This window comes from Oncorhynchus tshawytscha, linkage group LG25 (genome assembly GCF_018296145.1).
Source record: "Oncorhynchus tshawytscha isolate Ot180627B linkage group LG25, Otsh_v2.0, whole genome shotgun sequence".
Classification (NCBI taxonomy): domain Eukaryota; kingdom Metazoa; phylum Chordata; class Actinopteri; order Salmoniformes; family Salmonidae; genus Oncorhynchus; species Oncorhynchus tshawytscha.
This window is the reverse complement of record NC_056453.1, coordinates 18,455,216-18,480,594: the sequence shown is the minus strand read 5'-3', so window position 1 is coordinate 18,480,594 and position 25,379 is coordinate 18,455,216. Positions and strand designations below refer to the sequence as shown.

The 25,379-nt window shown below is 42.7% G+C and overlaps 2 protein-coding genes and 2 non-coding genes across 7 annotated transcripts; 2 read left to right on the top strand and 2 right to left on the bottom strand.

The window, feature by feature from the left end:
• Nucleotides 1-2,543: 2,543 nt before the first annotated feature.
• wdr45b (WD repeat domain 45B) lies at nucleotides 2,544-12,077 on the bottom strand. Of its 4 annotated transcripts, XM_024401437.2 has the most exons (12): nucleotides 11,726-12,077; nucleotides 10,469-10,551; nucleotides 9,252-9,326; nucleotides 8,991-9,020; nucleotides 8,295-8,396; nucleotides 7,971-8,058; nucleotides 7,375-7,469; nucleotides 6,836-7,026; nucleotides 6,579-6,664; nucleotides 4,866-4,967; nucleotides 4,396-4,517; nucleotides 2,544-2,833 (listed from the first exon to the last, which is right to left on the bottom strand). In XM_024401437.2, exons 3-12 carry the CDS (start codon nucleotides 9,307-9,309, stop codon nucleotides 2,727-2,729), a joined length of 981 nt encoding a protein of 326 aa, XP_024257205.1. In that variant the 5' UTR covers nucleotides 9,310-9,326; nucleotides 10,469-10,551; nucleotides 11,726-12,077; the 3' UTR covers nucleotides 2,544-2,726. The 4 variants fall into 4 exon arrangements, with proteins under 4 accessions (XP_024257205.1, XP_042162000.1, XP_024257203.1 ...); XM_042306066.1 differs by lacking the exon at nucleotides 8,991-9,020; XM_024401435.2 differs by lacking the exon at nucleotides 10,469-10,551 and having other exon boundaries at nucleotides 11,726-12,076.
• A 6,072-nt stretch (nucleotides 12,078-18,149) lies between these two features.
• Nucleotides 18,150-18,222, top strand: trnar-ccu. Its single transcript has one exon. It is a non-coding gene; the product is annotated as a tRNA-Arg (tRNA).
• mrpl58 (mitochondrial ribosomal protein L58) lies at nucleotides 18,188-24,540 on the top strand. The gene is made up of 6 exons (XM_024401434.2): nucleotides 18,188-18,750; nucleotides 19,082-19,106; nucleotides 19,217-19,276; nucleotides 23,790-23,872; nucleotides 24,005-24,174; nucleotides 24,382-24,540. Exons 1-6 carry the CDS (start codon nucleotides 18,586-18,588, stop codon nucleotides 24,464-24,466), a joined length of 588 nt encoding a protein of 195 aa, XP_024257202.1. The 5' UTR covers nucleotides 18,188-18,585; the 3' UTR covers nucleotides 24,467-24,540.
• A 575-nt stretch (nucleotides 24,541-25,115) lies between these two features.
• On the bottom strand, nucleotides 25,116-25,188 carry trnar-ucg. Its single transcript has one exon. It is a non-coding gene; the product is annotated as a tRNA-Arg (tRNA).
• Nucleotides 25,189-25,379: the final 191 nt, after the last annotated feature.

Below are 25,379 nucleotides of genomic sequence, written 5' to 3'. Positions count from 1 at the left end.
TGAGGATTTCTATCATCCTAATCAAGGCGTATTTTACATTCCACTTTTAAACCATGCAGCCAATGTTAATGTCTGCTTTAAGTATAATGGCAGGAGACGCTTGTGGATTTGACAGCTCTATCGCAGTCCCAATGCCAAAACAACCACTATGCGGATGTCGACTAAAGCGGATCTGATTGAATCAATCCCTTAATCTTGAAAGCATTTTTTTATTTATGTAAGCACAGGGTGGAAACTGTATTTTCTATTCACTGTGATCATGGCAGAACAGTTCATCAGTTCACACAATGACTTGGGAAGGCTTGGCTCTGGGAAAAAGGTTGTATTAATTCATGAACGGATGTATGATAAACCCGAACGAATTAAGCTTGTCTGTGAGGATCCGTTAAGAAGATGTACGTTATTCAAATTCTCATCCGGAGACTGATCAAGTTTGAGTTTATCCTAATCAAAGTACTTGGGCCTAGATTCAATCCGGACCACGGAAGAGCTGCATTATAGCGTGATTGACATTCATTTCCGATTGAGCCGACATATGCGGCGTTTACCATGAATGCAGTCTCTGCGAACACGGAAATCTTGCTTTTAAAAAAGGTACATAGCCGCATAGGGGCAATCGGATTGAATCTAGCCCAAAATCAGTGTTTTTTGGGTCGGCTTATAGGTACTAATTCACCTCATCCTCATATAGACCCATACTGTAAAGAATATTGCACATACATACATACACACAGAACGACATGAAAATGGCAGGAAGAGTGAAACAATAACACTTGTTAATCAGAAAATGTCTTCTAATTCTGTACAGTTTATGCTGTAAGTTACATATGTTCAGTCTGGCGTATTCATTGTGTTTATACAGTGAGTAAAAGCTAAACCTAGCTCTACCAGGGTGGTGTTTCACCAAGAGGAATCACTGAGGTGAACCAGATAACCACCGTAAATACTCAGCCTTTTAATATCAACTTCATATCAAAATAGGAACTTTTAAACTGACTCAATTCTTCAACTGTACGATGATTGAAATAAATATTTATTTCAAAGTTATCTGACCAACTCAATGGCCTTACCTTGTGAAATCCCACCCATGCAATTTGTATATATACACAGTGCATTTGAAAAGGATTCAGACCCCTTGACTTAATCCACATTTTTATGTTACAGCTTTATTCTAAAATGAATTAAATCATTCCCCCTCAATCTACACACATTCTGCAAATGTATTAAAAATAAAACTATCACATTTACATAAGTATTCAGACCCTTTACTCAATACTTTGTTGGCAGCGATTACAGCCTCGAGTCTTCATGAGTATGACTATAAGCTTGGCACACCTGTATTTGGGGAGTTTCTTCCATTCTTCTCAGCAGATCCTCAAGCTCTGTCAGGTTGGATGGGGAGCGTCGCTGCACCGCTATTTTCAGGTCTCTTCAGAGATGTTCGATCAGGTTCAAGTCAGGCTCTGGCTGGGCCACTCAAGGACATTGAGACTTGTCCCGAAGCCAATTCTGTGTTGTCTTGTCTGTGCTTAGGGTCATTGTCCTGTTGGAAGGTGAACCTTCTCCCCAGTCTGAGGTCTTGAGCGCTCTGGAGCAGGTTTTCATCAAGGATCTCTCTGTACTTTGCTCCGTTCATCTTTCCTTCGATCCTGACTAGTCTCCCTGTCCCTGCCACTGAAAAACATCCGCACAGCATGATGCTGCCACCACCATGCTTCACCATAGGGATGGTGCCTGGTTTTATCCAGATGTGACACTTCTCATTCAGACCAAAGAGTTCAATCTTGGTGTCATCACAGACACAATCCTGTCTCAGAGCTCTACAAACAATTCCATCGACCTCATGGCTTGGTTTTTGCTGACATGCACTGTCAACTGTGGGACAATATATAAAACAGGTGTGTGCCTTTCCAAATCATTTGAATTTACCACAGGTGGATTCCAATCAAGTTGTAGAAACAGCTCAAGGATGATCAATGGAACCAGCATGCACCTGAGCTCAATTGAGTCTCATAGCAAAGGGTCTGAATACGTATGTAAATAAGGTATTTCTAAAAAAAACTGTTTTCGCTTTGTCATTATGGGGTATTGTGTGTAGATTATAATATGGGAAAAAATTATTTAATTTTAGAATAAGGCTGTAACGTAACAAAATATAGAAAGTGAAGGGGTCTGAACTTTCTGAATGCATGCGAGTATATACACACACTCCACTCTCGATTCAGCTCAGAGGCACTCCCTATAGTTAGATTAGGCGGTGTTAGTTGACAAGATTTGTTTTCTATGCATCTACCTATTAGAATCAACGCTATACACCTTTAAAAAATAACCGCCCGATCATCGTACATTTCACGGAAGACATCTTTAAAAAGCAAGTCTCCCTCGTTCGTCCCCGGACTAGCAGGACAAGGAGGCCCAGGTGACGTCCGTTAGTGTTCTCGTCCCCGTCTTGCTGTAGTTGTCTAGTTGTACAGGGAGTCTTTAAGTAGGTTGTCAGAGGGCACTCAGTCCTGAATTCTCTCGGCCCATCTTTCATTCCTCTGTTGTTTCCGAGATGGTGTCTCTCTCACCTTCCCTCTGACGCTTCACGTAGAGTTCATCAGCAGTGGGTGAGCAGAAACATCATCTCCTCCTTCTGTCCATCCCCCTCGTCCTCCTGCTCCAGAAGATAAACCCATCCGCCATGTACACGTCTGTCCGTTTGCAGGAGGTGGTAGGGTGAAAGGTCAGATCTTCTCGTCTGTCATCTCCAGGAACTGTGCGTAGACGTCTCGGGAACACTCCCCCTTCTGATTGAATAGGAACTTGTAGTAGCTGCCATCAGCACAAATGGCTGAGGAGAGAGAGAGGTCCCAATAGGAGACCATAGATCAGCTATATTCTCAAATAAAAACTTTTTTTATAGAAAAGTATCCATAAATTTAACACAGTAAAATGAGTCAATGGTGTCAACAATAAAACAATCAAATAAGTGGTGTCAAGTCAACAATAATATACAGTACCAGTCAAGTTTGGACACACTTACTCATTCAAAAGCTTTTCTTTCTTTTGTACTATTTTCTACATTGTAGAATAATAGTGAAGACGTCAAAACTTTGAATTAACATATGGAATCGTGTAAAAACCAAAAAATATATTTTCGATACTTCAAAATAGCCACCCTTTCTTTTCCCTGATGACAGCTTTGCAGTCTTGGCATTCTCTCAACCAGCTTCACCTGGAATGCTTTTCCAACGGTCTTCCAACAGGAGTTCCCACATATGCGGAGCACTTGTTGGCTGCTTTTCCTTCACTCTGCGGTCCAACACATCCCAAACCATCTCAATTGGGTTGAGGTTGGATGATTGTGGAGGCCAGGTCATCTGATGCAGCACTCCATCACTCTCCTTCTTAGTCAAATAGCCCTTACACAGCCTGGAGGTGTGTTGGGTCATTGTCCTGTCGAAAAACAGTTGAAAGTCCCAAGCAAGTCTCTTCTTATTTAGTGTCCTTTAGTAGTGGTTTCTTTGCAGCAATTCAACCATGAAGGCCTGATTCACACAGTGTCCTCTGAACAGTTGATGTTGAGATGTGTCTGTTACTTGAACTCTGAAGCATTTATTTGGGCTGCAATCTGAGGTGCAGTTAACTCTAATGATCTCATCCTCTGCAGCAGAGGTAACTCTGGGTCTTCCTTTCCTATGGTGGTCCTCATGAGAGCCAGTTTCATCATAGCGCTTGATGCTTTTTGCGACTGCACTTGAAGAAACTTTCAAAGTTAGACATTTTCTGGATTGACTGACTTTCATGTCTTAAAGTAATGTTGGACTGTCGATTTGCTTTGCTTATTTGAGTTGTTCTTGCCATAATATGGACGTGGTCTTTTACCAAATAGGGCTATCTTCTGTATACCAACCCTACATTATCACAACACAACTGATTGGCTGAAACGCATTAAGAAATTCCACAAATCAACGCACACCTGTTAATTAAAATGCATTCCAGGTGACTACCTCATGAAGCTGGTTGAGAAAATGCAAAGTGTGCAAAACTGTCAAGGCAAAGGGTGGCTACTTTGAAGAATCTCAAATGTAAAAAAGATTTGGATTAGTTTAACACTTGTTTGGTTACTATGTTATTTCATAGTTTTGATGTCTTCACTACTATTCTACAATGCAGAAAATAGTCAAAATCAAGCAAAACCCTGGAATGAGTAGGTGTGTCCAAACCTTTGACTGGTACTGTATGTGTCAATATGGAAGAAATGTCACTCTGAATTTGTCTATAAACACTGGGCAGGAAGTAGCTGGAGTATGTATAGCTCATGACTGCACTGGGCTCTGTTCCAGAGGTCTGCCAACACAAACAAGTACTCAGAGAGAGATACTACCTCACACACACACAAGCATTACTCACCTATGACAGAGTTGGGTTCTGTTCCGAAGGAACACACACACGGCGAGTTTGATGGAACCTGGAACTTGGAGAAGCTCCACTTGGAGCTGAAGTACTTAGGAAGGAAACTGGCAGAGGCTAGGCTAATAATAAAAGGAAACAACAAATGATTCCGGGATGGGTTTGGAATTACAGGAAGCACTGGTACGGATTGGAGAATGGGTTTGGAATGGTGGCTGGTTTAAAGAATAACATTTGAAAAACAATGTGCTCACTTTTAAGTTATTCCTCCAAAGAACAGGGTGTATATCCTTGAACAGTCAATAAGACACCTCTCTCAAAAAGAGCTTCATCACCACTGCCACTCATCTCTGACCACATGTGCAACAAGGCACTACATACACTTTTAATCAATGTTGCAGAATTTGGACTTCGGTTAAGAGATCAAGTTGACAGTGCAGAGAAAGGTTAAATGTTTGTCTCAGACCGACCTGGACTGTTTGTTCCTCTTGGGGTCCTCTGCAGCGAATATGTGGACTGTACCGTGGTCACTAGACACACAGATGAGGGACGCATCCTGGTTGAAATTGATGCTGGGGAGGGGAAATAAGTTACCAAACAGGACTATAACAAGCAACTTAATGTAGTTATCGTACCTAGCAACCTTAAGACAGGTACAGTAACTGTAAATCACTCTGGAGCAAAGCGTCTGCTAAATGACTCAAATGTAAACATTAAGCCAGGTGTACACTACACGATTTAGCTGTCCCAGACAAGTTTGAGATCGGAGACAAAATCCCCATGTCGTTGCCTAGTCGGGGCGTGCGACCGCCATCAATGCTTGTTTAATGTGAGCGGGTCAAAGACGCAATCTGAGGGCTACCGACCTCGTCTTTGAACAGTTTCAGACGTCCTTATATTTTCAAACATGTCAAATCTTACACGTGATTAGCAGATGTTATTGCGGGTGTAGCGAATTGCTTGTGCTTCTAGCTCCGACAGTGCAGTAATATCTAACAAACTACACAACATGTACCCAATACACACATGTACCCAATACATACAACTCTAAGTAGGAATGAATTAAGACCATATACATATGGACGAGCGATGTCAGAGCGGAATGGACTAAGATACAGTAGAATAGTATAGAATACAGTATATACATATGAGAATGCAATATATGTAAACATTATTAAGTGACTAAGATACCGTAGAATAGTATAGAATACAGTATATACATATGAGATGAGTAATGCCAGATATGTTAACAATATTAAAGTGACTAGTGTTCCATTCCTTAAAGTGGCCAGTGATTTCTAGTCTATGCCTATAGGCAGCAGCCTCTAATGTGCTAGTGATGGCTGTTAACAGTCTGATGGCCTTGAAATAGAAGCTGTTTTTCAGTCTCTCGGTCCCAGCTTTGATGCACCTGTACTGACCTCGCCTTCTGGATGATAGCGGGGTGAACAGGCAGTGGCTCGGGTGGTTGATGTCCTTGATGATCTTTTTGGCCTTCCTGTGACATCAGGTGCTGTAGGTGTCCTGGAGGGCAGGTAGTTTGCCCCCGGTAATGCGTTGGGCAGATGCATTGGGCGGTGGGCAGATGTTTGATTTTATCTGCACAAAATCTCCAATGCTCTTGTAGTGTGAGATGTGCAACAACACGTTTTGAGAGCGGTGATCAGCAATAGCCAATGAGAGCTCACCAGAGAAGAAGCCAGTGAGGTGATGACGTTGTTTTGCATCACCCAGAATGTGTAGACTCTCAAGCAGAACGATGACTACTACTAGTACGCATTTGTACTTGCCTTTAATAAAAGCCAAAGTGTCAAATCGTTACAGCTCTGAAGTTCACAAGCAATGTTATTCAATTCAAAAGTTTAGCTAGATATTTCAACTCTGTATGGCGAGCGTGAATGTCTGACTGGACGTTTCTGAGGCTGCTTTGAGCCACAATTCGTAGCTACGTTAAATCTAACCACATCATTGTTTTCGCAAGACAGCGCGGTAGCGAGAGAACCTCAAGACCAAGCCACATGGTTTAGTGTGCCCACCACTATGTTGGCAACACAAAAAGAAACTAAAGGAAAGACGGTTGTTTAATGTCAGGATTTAGAAAGTCGTGTAGTGTCCACCCGGCTTTAGAGCATTTCTCACATCTAACTTCAGATGAAGAAAAGGCCCAGGTCGGTTGTTCTCACCAGTAGATGTTAGCAGCCTGTGACCCTCGCCTCAACTCCTGAATCAGGTGGCCTGCCATGGTGTCAAATATTCTGATCAGGGTCCCCTGGAGAGAAATAAACAAAGGCACCGAGACACAGCGTTGGGAGTTGGTCACCCCTAGTCTTCAAGCAACAAGGACAACCAATGCTAGATATAAAAAGCCTGGCACTGTCTAAGCCCAGGAGTAGTGTTAAAAGGGTTAAGCCAATGAGTAGTTCTAAAGGGGTTGTAATACTTTCTCGGAGGCAGTGGCTATCCTGGTTCCCTGCAGGTTGAGGGCGATGCAACACAGCGCCCCCTCGTGGGCGGGGATGTCCACTGGAGGCTTCTCTGTGTTGGCAAGGTCTACGATCTGCACATGCCCAGAGTGGGTCCCCGGGAACGCCAGCAGAGAGTTGTTACTGTTGGGACAGAGCACACACAGACCTGTGGGAGGAGGGAGAGGAGTTATGGATACAGTCATAAAGAGAGAGACAGAGAGAACAAAAGAGAGAGAGGAAAGGAGAAGAGCAAGAGAGAGAATGTGTCGATGGCTACACATTACAACCATGTAACACTCTTGTGAGGGTTGTGTGTTTACATCAATTATGAGTGTGTCCAATATATTTAGCAGAGAGAGAGAAAGAAGCTAGGATACATTACAACCATTTAACATTCTTGTGAAAATGGTTTGTTTACTTAAATGATGGGCGTGTCTAATGCATCTAGCAGGCTGGTTAGGAATCTGAGAGCTGCAGTAGACAGTAGCTGTACTGTCTGTGTAGTAGTACTGACCTTTGGGGTTATAGCAGGTCTCAAACACATGCAGCTGATGAGGGTTGTGAGTGAACGTGAACACTTTGATCATAGAGTCCAGGACCACCACGATCCTGAGGACATCAGAGAGATGCAGACATTAGGCTCAAGACTGAGAAAAGGGAGAGATCTGGCCCACTAACATACAGCAATCTAATGGGGAAACATTGGTAAGAAAACATTTCACTACTCCTGACACCAACATATTACCTTCTGACATTCCCTTTAATGTTACCTAAAAAGGTGAACATCTTAACAGTCATAAACCACATAAGTAGTACTTTTAAGTATTTTTTTTACTTAAGTACTTTACACCACTGTTCCCTATACAGTGCACTACAATACCTCCAACCAGATTGCTGTGTCATTGTGTCAAATTCCTCCTGGAGGAGCAGCCATTGATGATGAAATCAATCCCGGCAGTGTGAAACACAAAGATTGCATTCCTGGTTGGTCGGTAAGATGCTTGAAGAGGGAGTTAAAGTGGTACTAACTTCTTACTTAATTTGTACGGGCACGCAACACTGCTAATAGAGACACATTAAGGGAAGAAACAGGTTGGGGAGAGTTCCTACCGGTCCCTTCGAAGCTTCACTGCTTTGACCTCTGTGGAGAACTCAATTTCTATAACAGTCTTTTTCTTCAGGTCATCCCAGATCATCACTGGAGGAAAACATCAGAGGACATGGTGGGAATTACAACCGACAAGACCAACATGACGTTTGTCTCTAGTGCCAGACCAATGTAAGGAAATAACTAGATAAAAGGTCACTGTGATGGAAAAAGTCTACCACTGGGAGATCATTTTGGGGGTTCCAAAATATATTATTTCTAATGCTCATATTACATATGTGACGGAAAGTTCAACACAAGAACAACACACACAGTAACCACCATACCTTTGTTAGGTGGGTATTTGGGCTTTTTTCCTCCTCCAACCAGCGCTAGGTAGTTACACCTGAACAGCATCTCCACATGCCCGACCCCGCCCTCCATGAACTCTGGAAGACACATATAATCACCTCATTGGCCATTAAGCTGTCAATCTGGCGGGTGGCGAGTAAACTGAGCCAATGAGAATCAAGGGTGTCGCCTCAAAAACCACCGCAATTATCCAAACCATTATTCCAATAAGATCTATAAATGTGACTAGAGAGATCCGTCCCTGACAAGGAGAATTTAAATAGTTTTAATATCTCAAAGTTTTACTAAATAGCAAACAACTCTTCACTCCATCTGCATATTATAGCAAACCATTCCAGCATGCATGATGCATCACTGTAATAAAAATTACTGTAGTCCTGGTGTTATTTAGACCCATATCAACAAAAGCCTGCACACCCTGCAGCAACCCACCAGAACCAGGTTAGGCCATCCCTGGCCTATACTATAGGCTAATCCTTTCCCTACAGTACAGTAAGCCATTTCCTATTATGACTTTGGACCAGGTCATGTGAGGAGTCACATGTGCAGGGCTCAGTGGCGAAATGATTAACTTCCTCATTTAGCCCTCCTCATCCAACCAGAGCACCAACCCAGCCACAGACAGACAGATCCATCTCATCTCACAAACATCAGGAGCGGGAAGGAAGTACCTTGGCTCTCGCTGTCACAATGCTGTGTCCCTGTGTGCAGCAGAATGGCCTCGATTTACTGCAAGCAATGCTAGTGACCCATTGAGTTTATTTACATATCAACAAAATGGCTACACAAGAACTTTTGATTAACAGTAAACCGTGGAAAAAGGCACATTATGATGAATCATGATAAATCAGAAAGGATATGTTTGATACACTTCTAATTATGATTTTATGTTTCATATTTGCAGTACAGTCTTTAAAAAAACAAACATTTACCTTGTTTTTCTTTCTCTTTGAGTGGATCTGTGTTGTACACTCTAAACCCATTCTCCATTCCGCAAGCAAAGCATCCTGGAAGGAGCACCGACAGACAATACCAATGGTTAAAACAACCCTGATCCAAGCTAGGTCCAAATTCACAGTGAATGAATAACCACGATATTTATCCAACTTCAAAGACATCATGATTATGAGGGAGATAAACTATGGACAGTCTATGCTTCCAGTCAGGTTCTCTCTCGTTCCTATCAGATTTGGAGCATGTCCTACGACTCCGGTAACCTGAAGTTCCCTGCGAGGAATGAGCACACAGTGATCATTGAGCAGTGTTGGAATATTAGCTAACAGTCATTGCTTTGTTTGGAGGGAGACCCATTCATTCACTGCTCAGGGAAGAAAAGCTGACTAGGGCCACCCCACCCACTCCTACACCCAACCCACACACACTGGCACCAAGCTTGTCACATGTCTGTCTGCCTAGACTGATATGAAATTGTACTATCTAAAATGATGTATATGTTATGAGTTTAAAAAGGAAGGTATATTGTGCACTTGACCAAGTTTGATGTGTAAAACATAATTAGTCTTTCCCCCTGCCAATTCTAGGGCTACACTCACTAACTAAACAATGGATCATCATACTCACAGCTTGAACTAGCTTTTGATGTACAGTAAACTATTTAGTAGTATCTTAGCAGTTGTCAAACTAAAGTTCTAACCACAGATAAAGGGGGCAGTTCTATATTTGTTATAACCATGATTTGTTCCATATAACGTTAAATATGTAGCTACAATAGCTAGCTAGCTAACGACAGAGATAAAAATGATAAAATGTTACAACCCTGCAAGCGTATAGCTACTGTTAACTGTAAATGAATATTTGTTTATTTGACGTTAGCGCTAATGTTGTGGCTATCTTGTGGAACAGTAGAACCCCCACAGCTGTATTTCCGGCTAGCTAACGTTACGTTGTTAGCTGATGCTAGCGTATTATTAAAATCTAAAACGTGAGAGCCCAACATATCCATGATATTTAGCTCTTAATATGATTAAAGATCAGAGTTACATGTAATACCATTTAGTTTGCTCAAATGACAATCCAATCACTTGTATTTCACAACAACTGAATATTGCTAACGTTAGCTAGACATAACTAACTAGCCTAGGCTGGGTGTAATGCTGCGTTCATAACCAAGTGGGAAGGAAGTATTTACCACATACGACTGACACCCCAAATTGTCCCTCCTACTAGTGGGAAACTCGTCTATCATCGCTGAGCTCCACATGCTGACCTTACCTAGCGGAGAAATTATTTTGAGTACAGCATTTTTGGCAGGTTAAATAAAACATTATTTATAAAAAGCAATATATTATTACGTTTTTTTAACATATAAGTTTACAAGCATGACAGCTGTCCTTTTAGTTTATGGTTGACACAGATTGTTGGCAATTAGCAAATCTGAGTTTATTAACGAGTCAAAGCACGTGAATGCATCCAACAGAGTCTTATCCAGGAAGCAGGTTTGAGGAGCTGGCGAGGTAAATTTGGTCAACTCGGGATAACCGGCCATACGAAAGTGGCTCACCTTTTAGCCAGGTAAACAAACCTGCTTCAGGGCAGGCTAACTCATTGCTAACTCCAATTGCACTGAATGAAATGACTGAGCTGCGAGTTGAGGAGCAATTAAATCAGATTCCCTCCCTCTTGCAAAGATTGCATCATCATTAAATATAGTTTTTGCCTTGGCAGCAACTAATGGGGATCATTATAAATACAAATATGGCAGTAGCGATAAGTAATAAAATAAAGACAGTGCTTCTAAATGCCTATTTCACACCATAGCCTACTGAACTTGCAAGATAACTTGTCTTTAATTTGTATTTAGGCACAAATGAAAATGTGGCACTGACTCCCCAAGAATTAAAATTTTAGCATTGTCTCAATGAAGAGTTAGACATTCGACTAGCCATGTGCGACATGTACAGGCAGTTACAAGCCTGCTAGAGTTAGCGGCAGGCGGAGGTGCAATATCCACTGTCGTAGTATGGATGAATCCTGAGCTGGAATGTGAAGTTAACTGAAATTAGTTAGCTTTAGGAAACCCTGAATGGCGCATATTAGTGCTAGAGGCATCACTACAGACCCTGGTTCGATTCCATTCTGTATCACAACCGCCCGTGATTCAGAATCCCATAGGGCGGCGCACAATTGGCCCAGTGACGTTAGGATTTGGCCGGGGTTGAGCGTCATTGTAAATAATTAGTTGTTAACTGACTTGCCTAGTTAAATAAAGGTTAAAAAATGTTTTAAAGTAGATCTAGCTTGCTTTACGACGTCACAACTGGTAATTACCATCTTCCCACTTGGTTATGAATGCAGCATTACAGCCCGGCCTCAAAACGTCGTTAGCATGGCATCGACGACAGAACTGGCAACCAAAGAAGATTTCGATGAAGAAACAATTTCTCACCATGATCCTGGTTGAATCCCGCGTACAGTAGTCCGTTCCCATGTGCGTTTGATGGTAGTAAATTCATTATTTCGATCAGATAATCACAGTCGTGCGTTAGACAAATTTTCACAGACTGCTAGCTAGCTACCATTTCTCCTGTGCCAGAGCCAGTTAGGAAAAACAACACAGCTCTTGGTTCATCCAGGACGGTCAAAAGAGCACCGAGTGATCGAGTGGGAGTTTCATCAAATATGGTGGATGAATGAAGATAGTTCAATCAGGCCTTTTACCGTTGTCTGCTTAAGGGGATGGCACTCCCATAGACACTGCGATAGCAGTCAGCTTTCAGAGGTTCTCAAAGTTGGGAGAGGTCCGTGGAGGTACTGCATGGGGTCCGCGGTCAAATCTCAAAATATGTTTTACATTTCATTTTTTTAAATGAATAATACTAACAGATTAAACTACTTTTGGCCAAGGGATCCATGGAATAAGATTAAAGTGTGTAATAGAGACCCACAGTGAAGGTGTCATAATTCCCATAAAATCTAGCGGTCAAACAGGAAAATGGTTTCAATCGTTTTTCCACCATTCATTTTTCCCATAGGGGATTTTAGAAACACTTCAAATAAGGACAGTGTTTTGTGTAGGCTTACCCTGGCGTGACGTTTTGATAATTCCGCAAATCTCTCCTGGACAAGGTCACTTTTATCAATATATTTGCCTGTAATTACCAGCAAAAATGAAATGCTAATTAGATGCTAATGTGGCTATGATACAGAAAGTACTACACATCCTTTTGCAAGCTTTGACAAGGTGGGAAAATCCTCCACATTTCTCCATGCAAGTAACCTAGGAGTCGATATTATAGCCTTTATAGTTTCTCATGTAAATTATTGATATTGTGGATTTCTCGTGTATTCTTGTTTAGCATTTTTTAAATTACCTAGCTAGCTACCGTAGCCTTTTTAAAATTACTATAACTTTTTTAAATTACCGTTGCAGCTAACCTCTCCTTCGATCAGAAGCAAGAATGGTTCTGTGCTATGTACCGGATTGTAACCACAACTCCGATAAGTACACATGCATTTTATTGTTTACCAACCTCTGTAAGCGAGAGGCTTTGCTGGAGCTGTGGGAGAAGGTAAACCCTGTTTGCTAGCTGCTGACAAGCTATTTTGATTAGGTCAAAGATCTGTGGTTAACTAGATGCTTTTGAAAATTGTCTAGATATCCCCCGACTAGTTACGTGTACAACACACGTTACCATCCTTACAAGTAAAAATAAAATCAGCATAGGCTAGCATAAAGATCTTTTTTAATTTTGACAAGTCCTTGGGCATGAGAGTACACATACAGTCCCATCTGGTTTGCGCTTAGTTGGACTATCATTTGCTTTTCAACAGGAAAATGACCCAACACACCTCCAGGCTGTGTAAGGGCTATTTGACCAAGGATAGTGATTGCTGCATCAGATGAGTTGGACCGTGGAGTGAAGGAAAAACATCAAGAAAGTGCTCAGCATATGTGGGAACTCCTTCAAGACTGTTGGAAAAGCATTTCAGGTGAAGCTGGTTGAGAGAGTGTCAAGAGTGTGCAAAGCTGTCATCAAGGCAAAGGGTGGCTACTTTGAATAATCTCAAATACAAAATATATTTTGATTTAACACTTTTTTGGTCACTACAAGTCTGGGTTATTGTATTTTAATATACTGTACATGTTACCATTTTAGGAATCAACTTAAAGTAAAAAAAAAAATAAAAAAAAATTGTCTTTCAGGTGGGCGGACCGGGTCTGCAGCTGCCATTTTCCGGTGGGAAAGAGAAATGGCCATGTATTTACTAGGAAATGAAGCTCATCCACCATGGCAGAAGAGGAAATGCCAGACTGTTGAATGGGAAACAAGAACAAACAATGAGGCATGAGGATTGGGTGTTGAGGGACCACTAGCTGATGCACGCTGGACTGTCCATTAATCACGGTACTCCATTCTGCTTGTTTATGTTTTATCTGTCGGCCCCGTTGCCTAGTCAACGCCATTTTACCTGCTGTTGTTATGCTAGCTGATTAGCTGTTGTCTCACCTACTGTTTTAGCTAGCTTTCCCAATTCAACACCTGTGATTACTGTATGCCTCACTGTATGTCTCTCTCAAATGTCAATATGCCTTGTATACTGTTGCTCAGGTTAGTTATCATTGTTTTAGTTCACAATGGAGCCCCTAGTTCTACTCTTCATACCCCTGATACCTCCTTTGTCCCACCTCCCACACATGCGGTGACCTCACCCATTACAACCAGCATGTCCAGAGATACAACCTCTCTCATCATCACCCAGTGCCTGGGCTTACCTCCGCTGTACCCGCACCCCACCATACCCCTGTCTGCGCATTATGCCCTGAATATATTCTACCATGCCCAGAAACCTGCTCCTCTTATTCTCTGTCCCCAACGCTCTAGGCGACCAGTTTTGATAGCCTTTAGCCGCACCCTCATACTACTCCTTCTCTGTTCCGCGGGTGATGTGGAGGTAAACCCAGGCCCTGCATGTCCCCAGGCAACCTCATTTGTTGACTTCTGTGATCGTAAAAGCCTTGGTTTCATGCATGTCAACATCAGAAGCCTCCTCCCTAAGTTTGTTTTACTCACTGCTCTAGCACACTCTGCTAACCCTGATGTCCTTGCTGTGTCTGAATCCTGGCTCAGGAAGGCCACCAAAAATTCAGAGATTTCCATACCCAACTATAACATCTTCCGTCAAGATAGATCTGCCAAAGGGGGAGGAGTTGCAGTCTACTGCAGAGATAGCCTGCAAAGTAATGTCATACTTTCCAGGTCCATACCCAAACAGTACGAACTACTAATTTTGAAAATTACTCTCTCCAGAAATAAGTCTCTCACTGTTGCCGCCTGCTACCGACCCCCTCAGCTCCCAGCTGTGCCCTGGACACCATTTGTGAATTGATCGCCCCCATCTAGCCTCAGAGTTTGTTCTGTTAGGTGACCTAAACTGGGATATGCTTAACACCCCGCCAGTCCTACAATCTAAGCTAGATGCCCTCAATCTCACACAAATCATCAAGGAACCCACCAGGTACAACCCTAACTCTGTAAACAAGGGCACCCTCATAGACGTCATCCTGACCAACTGGCCCTCCAAATACACCTCCGCTGTCTTCAACCAGGATCTCAGCGATCACTGCCTCATTGCCTGTATCCGCTACGGAGCCGCAGTCAAACGACCACCCTCATCACGGTCAAACGCTCCCTAAAACACTTCTGTGAGCAGGCCTTTCTAATTGACCTGGCCCGGGTATCCTGGAAGGACATTGACCTCATCCCGTCAGTTGAGGATGCCTGGTCATTCTTTAAAAGTAACTTCCTCACCATTTTAGATAAGCATGCTCCGTTCAAAAAATGCAGAACTAAGAACAGATACAGTCCTTGGTTCACCCCAGACCTGACTGCCCTCGACCAGCACAAAAACATCCTGTGGCGGACTGCAATAGCATCGAATAGTCCCCGTGATATGCAACTGTTCAGGGAAGTCCGGAACCAATACACGCAGTCAGTCAGGAAAGCTAAGGCCAGCTTCTTCAGGCAGAAGTTTGCATCCTGTAGCTCCAACTCCAAAAAGTTCTGGGACACTGTGAAGTCCATGGAGAACAAGAGCACCTCCTCCCAGCTGCCCACTGCACTGAGGCTAGGTAACACGGTCACCACCGATAAATCCATGATTATCGAAAACTTCAATAAGCATTTCTCAACGGCTGGCCATGCCTTCCGCCTGGCTACTCCAACCTCGGCCAACAGCTCCTCCCCCGGCAGCTCCTCGCCCAAGCCTTTCCAAGTTCTCCTTTACCCAAATCCAGATAGCAGATGTTCTGAAAGAGCTGCAAAACCTGGACCCGTACAAATCAGCTGGGCTTGACAATCTGGACCCCCTATTTCTGAAACTATCTGCCGCCATTGTCGCAACCCCTATTACCAGCCTGTTCAACCTCTCTTTCATATTGTCTGAGATCCCCAAGGATTGGAAAGCTGCCGCAGTCATCCCCCTCTTCAAAGGGGGAGACACCCTGGACCCAAACTGTTACAGACCTATATCCATCCTGCCCTGCCTATCTAAGGTCTTCGAAAGCCAAGTCAACAAACAGGTCACTGACCATCTCGAATCCCACCGTACCTTCTCCGCTGTGCAATCTGGCTTCCGAGCCGGTCACGGGTGCACCTCAGCCACACTCAAGGTACTAAACGATATCATAACCGCCATCGATAAAAGACAGTACTGTGCAGCCGTCTTCATCGACCTTGCCAAGGCTTTCGACTCTGTCAATCACCATATTCTCATCGGCAGACTCAGTAGCCTCGGTTTTTCGGATGACTGCCTTGCCTGGTTCACCAATTACTTTGCAGACAGAGTTCAGTGTGTCAAATCGGAGGGCATGCTGTCTGGTCCTCTGGCAGTCTCTATGGGGGTGCCACGGGGTTCAATTCTCGGGCCGACTCTTTTCTCTGTGTATATCAATGATGTTGTTCTTGCTGCGGGCGATTCCCTGATCCACCTCTACGCAGATGACACCATTCTATATACTTTCGGCCCGTCATTGGACACTGTGCTATCTAACCTCCAAACAAGCTTCAATGCCATACAACACTCCTTCCGTGGCCTCCAACTGCTCTTAAACGCTAGTAAAACCAAATGCATGCTTTTCAACCGATCGCTGCCTGCACCCGCATGCCCGACTAGCATCACCACCCTGGATGGTTCCGACCTTGAATATGTGGACATCTATAAGTACCTAGGTGTCTGGCTAGACTGCAAACTCTCCTTCCAGACTCATATCAAACATCTCCAATCAAAAATCAAATCAAGAGTCGGCTTTCTATTCCGCAACAAAGCCTCCTTCACTCACGCCGCCAAGCTTACCCTAGTAAAACTGACTATCCTACCAATCCTCGACTTCGGCGATGTCATCTACAAAATGGCTTCCAACACTCTACTCAGCAAACTGGATGCAGTATATCACAGTGCCATCCGTTTTGTCACTAAAGCACCTTATACCACCCACCACTGCGACTTGTATGCTCTAGTCGGCTGGCCCTCGCTACATATTCGTCGCCAGACCCACTGGCTCCAGGTCATCTACAAGTCCATGCTAGGTAAAGCTCCGCCTTATCTCAGTTCACTGGTCACGATGGCAACACCCATCCGTAGCACGCGCTCCAGCAGGTGTATCTCACTGATCATCCCTAAAGCCAACACCTCATTTGGCCGCCTTTCGTTCCAGTACTCTGCTGCCTGTGCCTGGAACGAATTGCAAAAATCGCTGAAGTTGGAGACTTTTATCTCCCTCACCAACTTCAAACATCAGCTATCTGAGCAGCTAACCGATCGCTGCAGCTGTACATAGTCTATTGGTAAATAGCCCACCCATTTTCACCTACCTCATCCCCATACTGTTTTTATTTATTTACTTTTCTGCTCTTTTGCACACCAATATCTCTACCTGTACATGACCATCTGATCATTTATCACTCCAGTGTTAATCTGCAAAATTGTAACTATTCGTCTACCTCCTCATGCCTTTTGCACACATTGTATATAGACTCCCCCTTTGTTTTCTACTGTGTTATTGACTTGTTAATTGTTTATTCCATGTGTAACTCTGTGTTGTCTGCTCACACTGCTATGCTTTATCTTGGCCAGGTCGCAGTTGTAAATGAGAACTTGTTCTCAACTAGCCTACCTGGTTAAATAAAGGTGAAATAAAAAATAAATAAATAAAAAACTTGCCACATTGTCCAAGGTGTGCGTAAGTTATGATAATCAGTGTGTTTTCTGTCCAGATAAAGATGATGATACAGCATTGAAAAAGACCCACCACTGACCAAATGTTTTGTTTTCCAGTCCAACAGGACTGCATCCCTCAGACCATCCAGTACATGGACATCCTGTACCAGTCTGATCTGAGCGTGGGGGTCCAGTTATAGAGACTACAGCACATTGACCCTGTGGATGGACAGGCCAATAACTCATCAAATATGATACAATATTGTGTAAAACATTGAATTTGTAGATGCATCTAGGGCTGTGGCCATCACAGTAATTTACTGTTAATTAACAATGCTTGCGTTTCATCATTTGGTCAGATATACTTGGATGTGTAGTGTCAGCATTTGTTGCCGGCATGTCATGGTGTCCACATACGTTTGGTAATTTAGTGTATTTCGAGACTTAAGAAAAATTGCTACCACGGGCAAACCTGAAAAGGTTTAGCCAACTCTCGTTTTCCTTGGTAAAAATTGTTACGCAGTTCGGGAAAAAGTCTACAATCTGCATTCTTTATGGAAATCGTTAATTGGAGACTAATTAGTACATTCAAATCAATAGCTAACAGTTTGTACTTTTAATTTATATTCGCATTTTCCCACCGTCTTTGTCGAGCCCCAGTGGCCTAATGGATAAGGCACTGGCCTCCTAAGCCAGGGATTGTGGGTTCGAGTCCCATCTGGGGTGATGTCCTTTTTCGAACTAACCGTATCATTGGGCACGAAAATAATCACGTGAGGCCATCTCTCAACCATAAACATCAGCAAACTGTGAACATGGTGTTTTTTTCCACAGATACAAAACAATTAGCGAAGTATGGCGCAATGACTAGCACTCTGAATCCAACGATCGGAGTTCAAATCTCGATTGAACGTAACATTTTGTCACCATCATAGACAGTTGTCCTAGCTACATTTACGCTGTGTAATTGCATTCTTGCTAGTTCGATTTTCATTAGCTGTGCAATATCAAGACTGTTTGTAACCAAACTGTCTTCCCCTTTGCAACTCATCTAGAAGAGACGTAAAGGGTTAATCCAATTAATCCAACATGGCGACCTCCGTAGCGAAATATTTTTTACTCTCTCGATGTTCAGAAATCATTCGGTCCTTTACTCGACAAAGGAAATTGCCCCCTGTGTGTATAAGAAACAGAAACCTCCTCAGCCAATGTCCAAGTTTTAGTTATTGTAACAGAGCGTCTGACAACCCACAGGTTAGTGGATTTAGCAACGCTACACACACAAGCTGAGAATTCAACACGATATAGAGCTACTATCGTACTAGCTAGGTGAATGTATCAAGTGTAAATACATTGAGCTGTCTACAAATGAAGTTGTAACAAGTACTAGTAACGAATTTTCAAGATGTCTTGCAGGAAATGTGCTGCTTTTAACAACGCATAGGGCAGCTAGCTGGAAAGTAGCCTACATGTCACAAGCTGTAGCTAGTTCACCACGGACAGTGTGTTGTGTAAGTGCTTGGAGTGGTGTTGAGTAGTTGGTATGCAGTGACTGATTTCAAATGCATGTCTATATCTGATGCAGGATGGACATGTGAACATTCCAGTCGGTAAGTATAAATACCAAAATATAAATTAGAGAACTGTAATGGTTATTTACCTTTTCACCCATATGCATGTACATAGATATTTTTTTATTGTATGCTGTCTGTCTTTATAGACCGTCTCACAGTATCCTACAGCCGAAGCAGTGGTCCAGGTGGTCAACATGTTAACAAAGGTATCATTATTACTATTCACATACCTGTGCCTGCAACCTGGACTCGGGGTAGAAGTAACATAGTTAACGAAAATCCGGGACACTCAAATTATTATATGTATGTATTAGTATGGTATGACTGCATTACGTATTACAAGTTAAGAATTCAAATGTGTTGTTGTTAACGTTAGGTAGGTGGCTTATATTAGCTAGGTTAAGATTGGGTTAAAGGGTTAGGGCAGGGGATCCCAAACTTGTTTGGCACACAATCTCATTTTGATATCTTAACATTCTCCCGACCCAACCATGTGAAAAAAAGTATGTAATTAATAGCAAGTGTTAACTAATTTATATTTTGGGCAATGGCAGTCAATTGAAAGACATTCTAACAGTATTTCAGATTGTCTTCTCAACTCACCATCACATACTTTTAATGTGGGGCTATGACGGTCAATTGTAAATTAGTCTGACATAATGTATCATATCTTACCACCACTAATAAGATGGGTGTGCTTAATGCATGTCACCTTGGAGCTTCTCAAGGTCAGGAGGCGTGGCCGGCATTGCGCACCTCCTCTCTGCTGTCACATCCAACCTGGATCAATATTTGGTTTTGATGCAGACTAGAGCACTGAATCCAGCTTCACACAGATATAAGCTGGCGAAGGGTACCATGAGTTTTATGGTGCTTTTAAGAGAACTTGGAAATTAAAAAAACACGAGGTCAAATCATGAGTTCCCGATTTGGAATTCCGAGTTGGATGACCGTTAAGAATGATTTTTCCCAGTCTGAGCTCTTTTTTTCTGAGTTCACGGTTGTCTTGAATGCATTGAAGTCGGAAGTCAGAGATTTCCCAGTTGTTTTGAACTCTGCATTAATGCTCAGAGGCAGACGACAGGGTATTCCCTTTGAGTCAGGAACTAAAACTCCTCCGTAGTGACCCGTGAATGTATTCGGTCACATGATAGATTGATGAATCACTGGCCACTTTAATAAATGGATTTAATAAAGGTATAACTAGTGACTTTAATAATGTTTACATATCCTACATTACTCATCTCATATGTACAGTTGAAGTCGGAAGTTTACATACACAAAGATGACTGTTTATTTTTATTTAACCAGGTAGGCAGGTTGAGAACAAGTTCTCATTTACAATTGCGACCTGTCCAAGATCAAGCAAAGCAGTTCGACATATACGACAACACAGAGTTACACATGGAGTAAAACAAACATACAGTCAATAATACAGAAGAATAATAAGTCTATATACAATGTGAGCAAATGAGGTGAGAAGGGAGGTAAGGCCAAATAAAAGGCAATGGTGGTGAAGTAAATACAATATAGCAAGTAAAACACTGGAATGGTAGATTTGCAGTGGAAGAATGTGCATGGTAGAGATAGAAATAATGGGGTGCAAATGAGCAAAATAAATAAATACAGTAGGGGGAGAGGTAGTTGTTTGGGCTAAATTATCGATGGGCTATGTACAGGTGCAGTAGTCGGTGAGCTGCTCTGACAGCTGGTGCTTAAAGCTAGTGAGGGAGATAAGTGTTTCCATTTTCAGAGATTGTTGTAGTTCGTTCCAGTCATTGGCAGCAGAGAACTGGAAGGAGAGGCGGCCAAAGGAAGAATTGGTTTTGAGGGTGACCAAAGAGATATACCTGCTGGAGCGTTTACTACAGGTGGGTGCTGCTATGGTGACCAGCGAGCTGAGATAAGGCGGGACTTTACCTAACAGGGTCTTGTAGATGACCTGGAGCCAGTGGGTTTGGCGACGAGTATGAAGCGAGGGCCAGCCAACGAGAGCGTACAGGTCGCAGTGGTGGGTAGTATATGAGGCTTTGGTGACAAAACGGATGGCACTGTGATAGACTGCATCCAATTTATTGAGTAGGGTATTGGAGGCTATTTTGTAAATGACATCGCCGAAGTCGAAGATCGGTAGGACGGTCAGTTTGGCAGCATGAGTGAAGGATGCTTTGTTTGCGAAATAGGAAGCCAATTCTAGATTTAACTTTGGATTGGAGATGTTTGACGTGAGTCTGGAAGGAGAGTTTGCAGTCTAACCAGACACCTAGGTATTTGTAGTTGTCCACATATTCTAAGTCAGAACCGTCCAGAGTAGTGATGTGGGATGGGCGGGCAGGTGCAGGCAGGGATCGGTTGAAGAGCATGCATTTAAGAGCAATTGGAGGCCATGGAAGGAGAGTTGTGTGGCATTGAAGCTCGTCTGGAGGGTTGTTAACACAGTGCCCAAAGAAGGGCCAGAAGTATACAGAATGGTGTTGTCTGCGTAGAGGTGGATCAGCGACTCACCAGCAGCAAGAGTGACATCATTGATGTATACAGAGAAGAGAGTCGGTCCAAGAATTGAACCCTGTGGCACCCCCATAGAGACTGCCAGGGGCCCGGAAAATAGGCCCTCCGATTTGACTGAACTCAATCTGAGAAGTAGTTGGTGAACCAGGCGAGGCAATCATTTGAGAAACCAAGGCTATCGAGTCTGCCGAAGAGGATGTGGTGATTGACAGATTCGAAAGCCTTGGCCAGGTCAATAAATAACAGCTTCACAGTATTGTTTCTTATCGATGGCGGTTATGATATCGATTAGGACCTTGAGCTTGGCTGAGGTGCACCCAAATTTGTGGGCAGAACTGCTTCAACACCTGCATTGCTTGCTGTTTGGGGTTTTAGGCTGGGTTTCTGTACAGCATTTTGAGATATCAGCTGATGTACGAAGGGCTATATAAATAAATTTGATTTGATTTGAACTGAAAAAGTGTGTGCGATCAAGGAGGCCTAGAAACCTGACTCAGTTACACCAGCTCTGTCAGAAGGAATGGTCCAAAATTCACCCAACTTATTGTGGGAAGCTTGTGGAAGGCTACCTAAAATGTTTGACCCAAGTTAAACAATTTAAAGGCAGTCCTACCAAATACTAATTGAGTGTATGTGAACTTCTGACCCACTGGGAATGTGATGAAAGAAATAAAAGCTGAAATAAATCATTCTCTCCACTATTATTCTGACATTTCACATTCTTAAAATAAAGTGGTGATCCTAACTGACCTAAGACAGGGATTTTTCACTAGGATTAAATGTCAGGAATTGTGAAAAACAGAGTTTAAATGGATTTGGCTAAGGTGTATGTAAACTTCCGACTTCAACTGTATATACTGTATTTTAAACCATCTACTGCATCTTGCCTATGCTGAACGGCCATCGCACATCCACATATTTATACGTACATATTCTTATTTCATCCCCTTACATGGTGTATATAAGGTAGTCATTGTGAAGTTGATCAATTACTTGTTAGATATTACTGCACAGTCGGAACTAGAAGCAAAAGCATTTCGCTACACTCGCATTAACATCGGCTAATCATGCCTACCGTCCCGCCATAGATGGAGCCCCATCTGTGCAAAAGCCCACCATTTGATCCCATGGAGTTTTTTTGTCAATATAGCCACGCAGCACACTGAAAATCCCCAGTGACCTTTCATGCTCGGGAATCGTGAGACAGAACAATATGTCCTCGTGAATAGTATCCCCCGACATGTATAGCGAACAAAAATCAATACATTGGCACCTCGGACCTCTCAGCTAAAGTCCATTTGGAGAGAATAAACTGTAGAGTTTGAGTCATTCATTCAGTTTCCTCTTGATCGCTAGCAGTAGCATAAATTCTTCATTTAACTATGTTATCTGACAAAGGTATTGATTCATGAGAGTTTTTGTGCCTCTGCCTCCCCACACACATATCAATTGCGGCCGGAAATATCAAAGTCTCTGCAATAGGGTATGGTTGCATAGCGTAGTGGGCCTAGCCATTCATGGTGGGAATGTGCGGCCTTTTCTAAGGGCGCGCTCTGGTTGAATTTGATCTTTTAGATTTTAATAATTTCATTTACATTTTTAAGGATTTTGGAAATTCTCCTGCAAAACCTCTTTCATATCACTTTTCAACATGAGGTTGAGACCACTAGTTTGGGAACCTCTTGGGTTAGCTAACATGCCAAATAGTTAGTTGCATAGTATTTGCTAAAGTTGTCCGTGATGAGATTAGAACAACCTTTGGGTTTAATACAGCCAGCCGCCTTTCCGATTTAACTAAGCAAGTCCGTTAAGAACAAATTGTTATTTACAATGATGGCCGACATTGGGCCAATTGTGTGCCACCCTATGAGACTGCCAATCACAGCCGGTTGTGATACAGCCTGGAATTGAACCAGGATCTGTAGTGACGCCTCTAGCACTGAGATGCAGTGCCTGCACCACTCGGGAGCTACATTTGTTTTTTTGCCTAATAAGTTTGTATGGCTATCTTATGTAGCCATACAAAACGTAACATATCCTACTAATTTGAGTGTCCCGGATTTTCGTTTTATGTTACGTCTAGTCTGCGACCAGCCTGGTACATCACAATACCCTCTAATGCAACTTGGAGTGTACTGAATAGATTTTGTACAGTCTGTATGAGAGCCTGTTGAAATGTTATTGTGATTTACTGTCTGTCTGTCTTCATAGTCAGCACAAAAGCAGAGGTCCGCTTCCACGTCTATACAGCAGATTGGATCCCAGAAGACGTTCGACAAAAGATCATCTTAAATGTACGTTAACTACCCCAAAGCGGTCAAAATGTAGATTGGTTTTGTGCCCCTCTATCTTCCCTGAGCAATATCCTCTGTGGCATTCCAAGTAGAATATTGAATGCATTATGATTTTACTCTCTTCCATTGCAGAATAAAAACCGTATCAACAAGGCAGGGGAGTTGCTGGTGACGTCAGAGCAGAGCAGGAGCCAGCAGAGAAACATGGGGGACTGCATTCAGAAGATCTCTGACATCATAGCCAAGGCCACTGAAAAGCCCCATGACCCTTCAGCAGAGGACATAGCCCTCAGAGCATCCAGGTAGAGAATGACTCGTGTGGCTGACGTTCACACCTAGTTGATACGATGGTTCAACCCAGAATCGATAACCAAATACAGCAGTACATTTGTTTCTTCATCTAGCTATATTTATTTCATTGTTGTGGTGTGTATACTTTAATGTCCATGTCAGATGGCGTTACTGGATGATTACTAAAGTAAATACATTTTTGTATGTGTTTTGCTCAGGTTAGAGAAGAGGAATAAGGAGAGACTGAAACAGAAGAAGCTCCATTCAGCAGTCAAGCACACCAGACAAGTGTATTTCGACTGAGGGTCGGAAACATTCATTCGTTGTTTATTTTCTTGGTTAACCAATAAATTGAACACTCAATTTGTTTGAAAGTATTGCCACTTGTTGAGTTTTTGGAGACATGCTGATTTGAGGTGATTGTTGTGGCAGTATTTTTGCATTAATTAAAAATAAAAGCGTTTCAAAGAATGAGAAAGAGATCCACGATGTCGATTCTACGTGAAAATGCGAGTGGTGACGGGGACGAAAAAACTAGCAGAGGATGGTTTCGATCCATCGACCTCTGGGTTATGGGCCCAGCACGCTTCCGCTGCGCCACTCTGCTATCTGACAAAAAGCAGCGAAATTCCAAATAAAACTAACTAGGAACGCCCATTGGTTGAAGGTGTATGGGAGTGCACTCGCTAGCTAGCACAACTGCAAGATAAACTATAAATGCTGTGCGGCCGTGTACAGTATGAGAACTAAGAACATTTAACTTGTTTACCTATTAGGCTGAATCAGGCCAGTGTCAATTCCTGACACTTTCGCATTCAAATGAACGTAGCTAGTTGCATATTCGCTAGTGTTGTTTATCAAAGAAGACATAAGACGTTGCTCTCTTTATAATACTAATCGATAATAATAATAAGAATCGATTCGTGCAAATATCTCAATGATAAAAAAGCAGCGACCACGAAGGGACTCGAACCCTCAATCTTCTGATTCGAAGTCAGACGCCTTATCCATTAGGCCACGCGGTCTGTGTGAGGAGTATGACACATATGTAATATATAAAGGATAACATAACAACTGGTTCTCGAATACTATTGTCTCTGCTGGCTAACGCGGGTCGAAATAATATAATATATAAAAAGGTAGATGCGGTTGGCCGGTTCATTAGCGCTAATTGGTGGAAGGCTCGGGGATCGTCGGAGCGGGTAAATTAAAATCG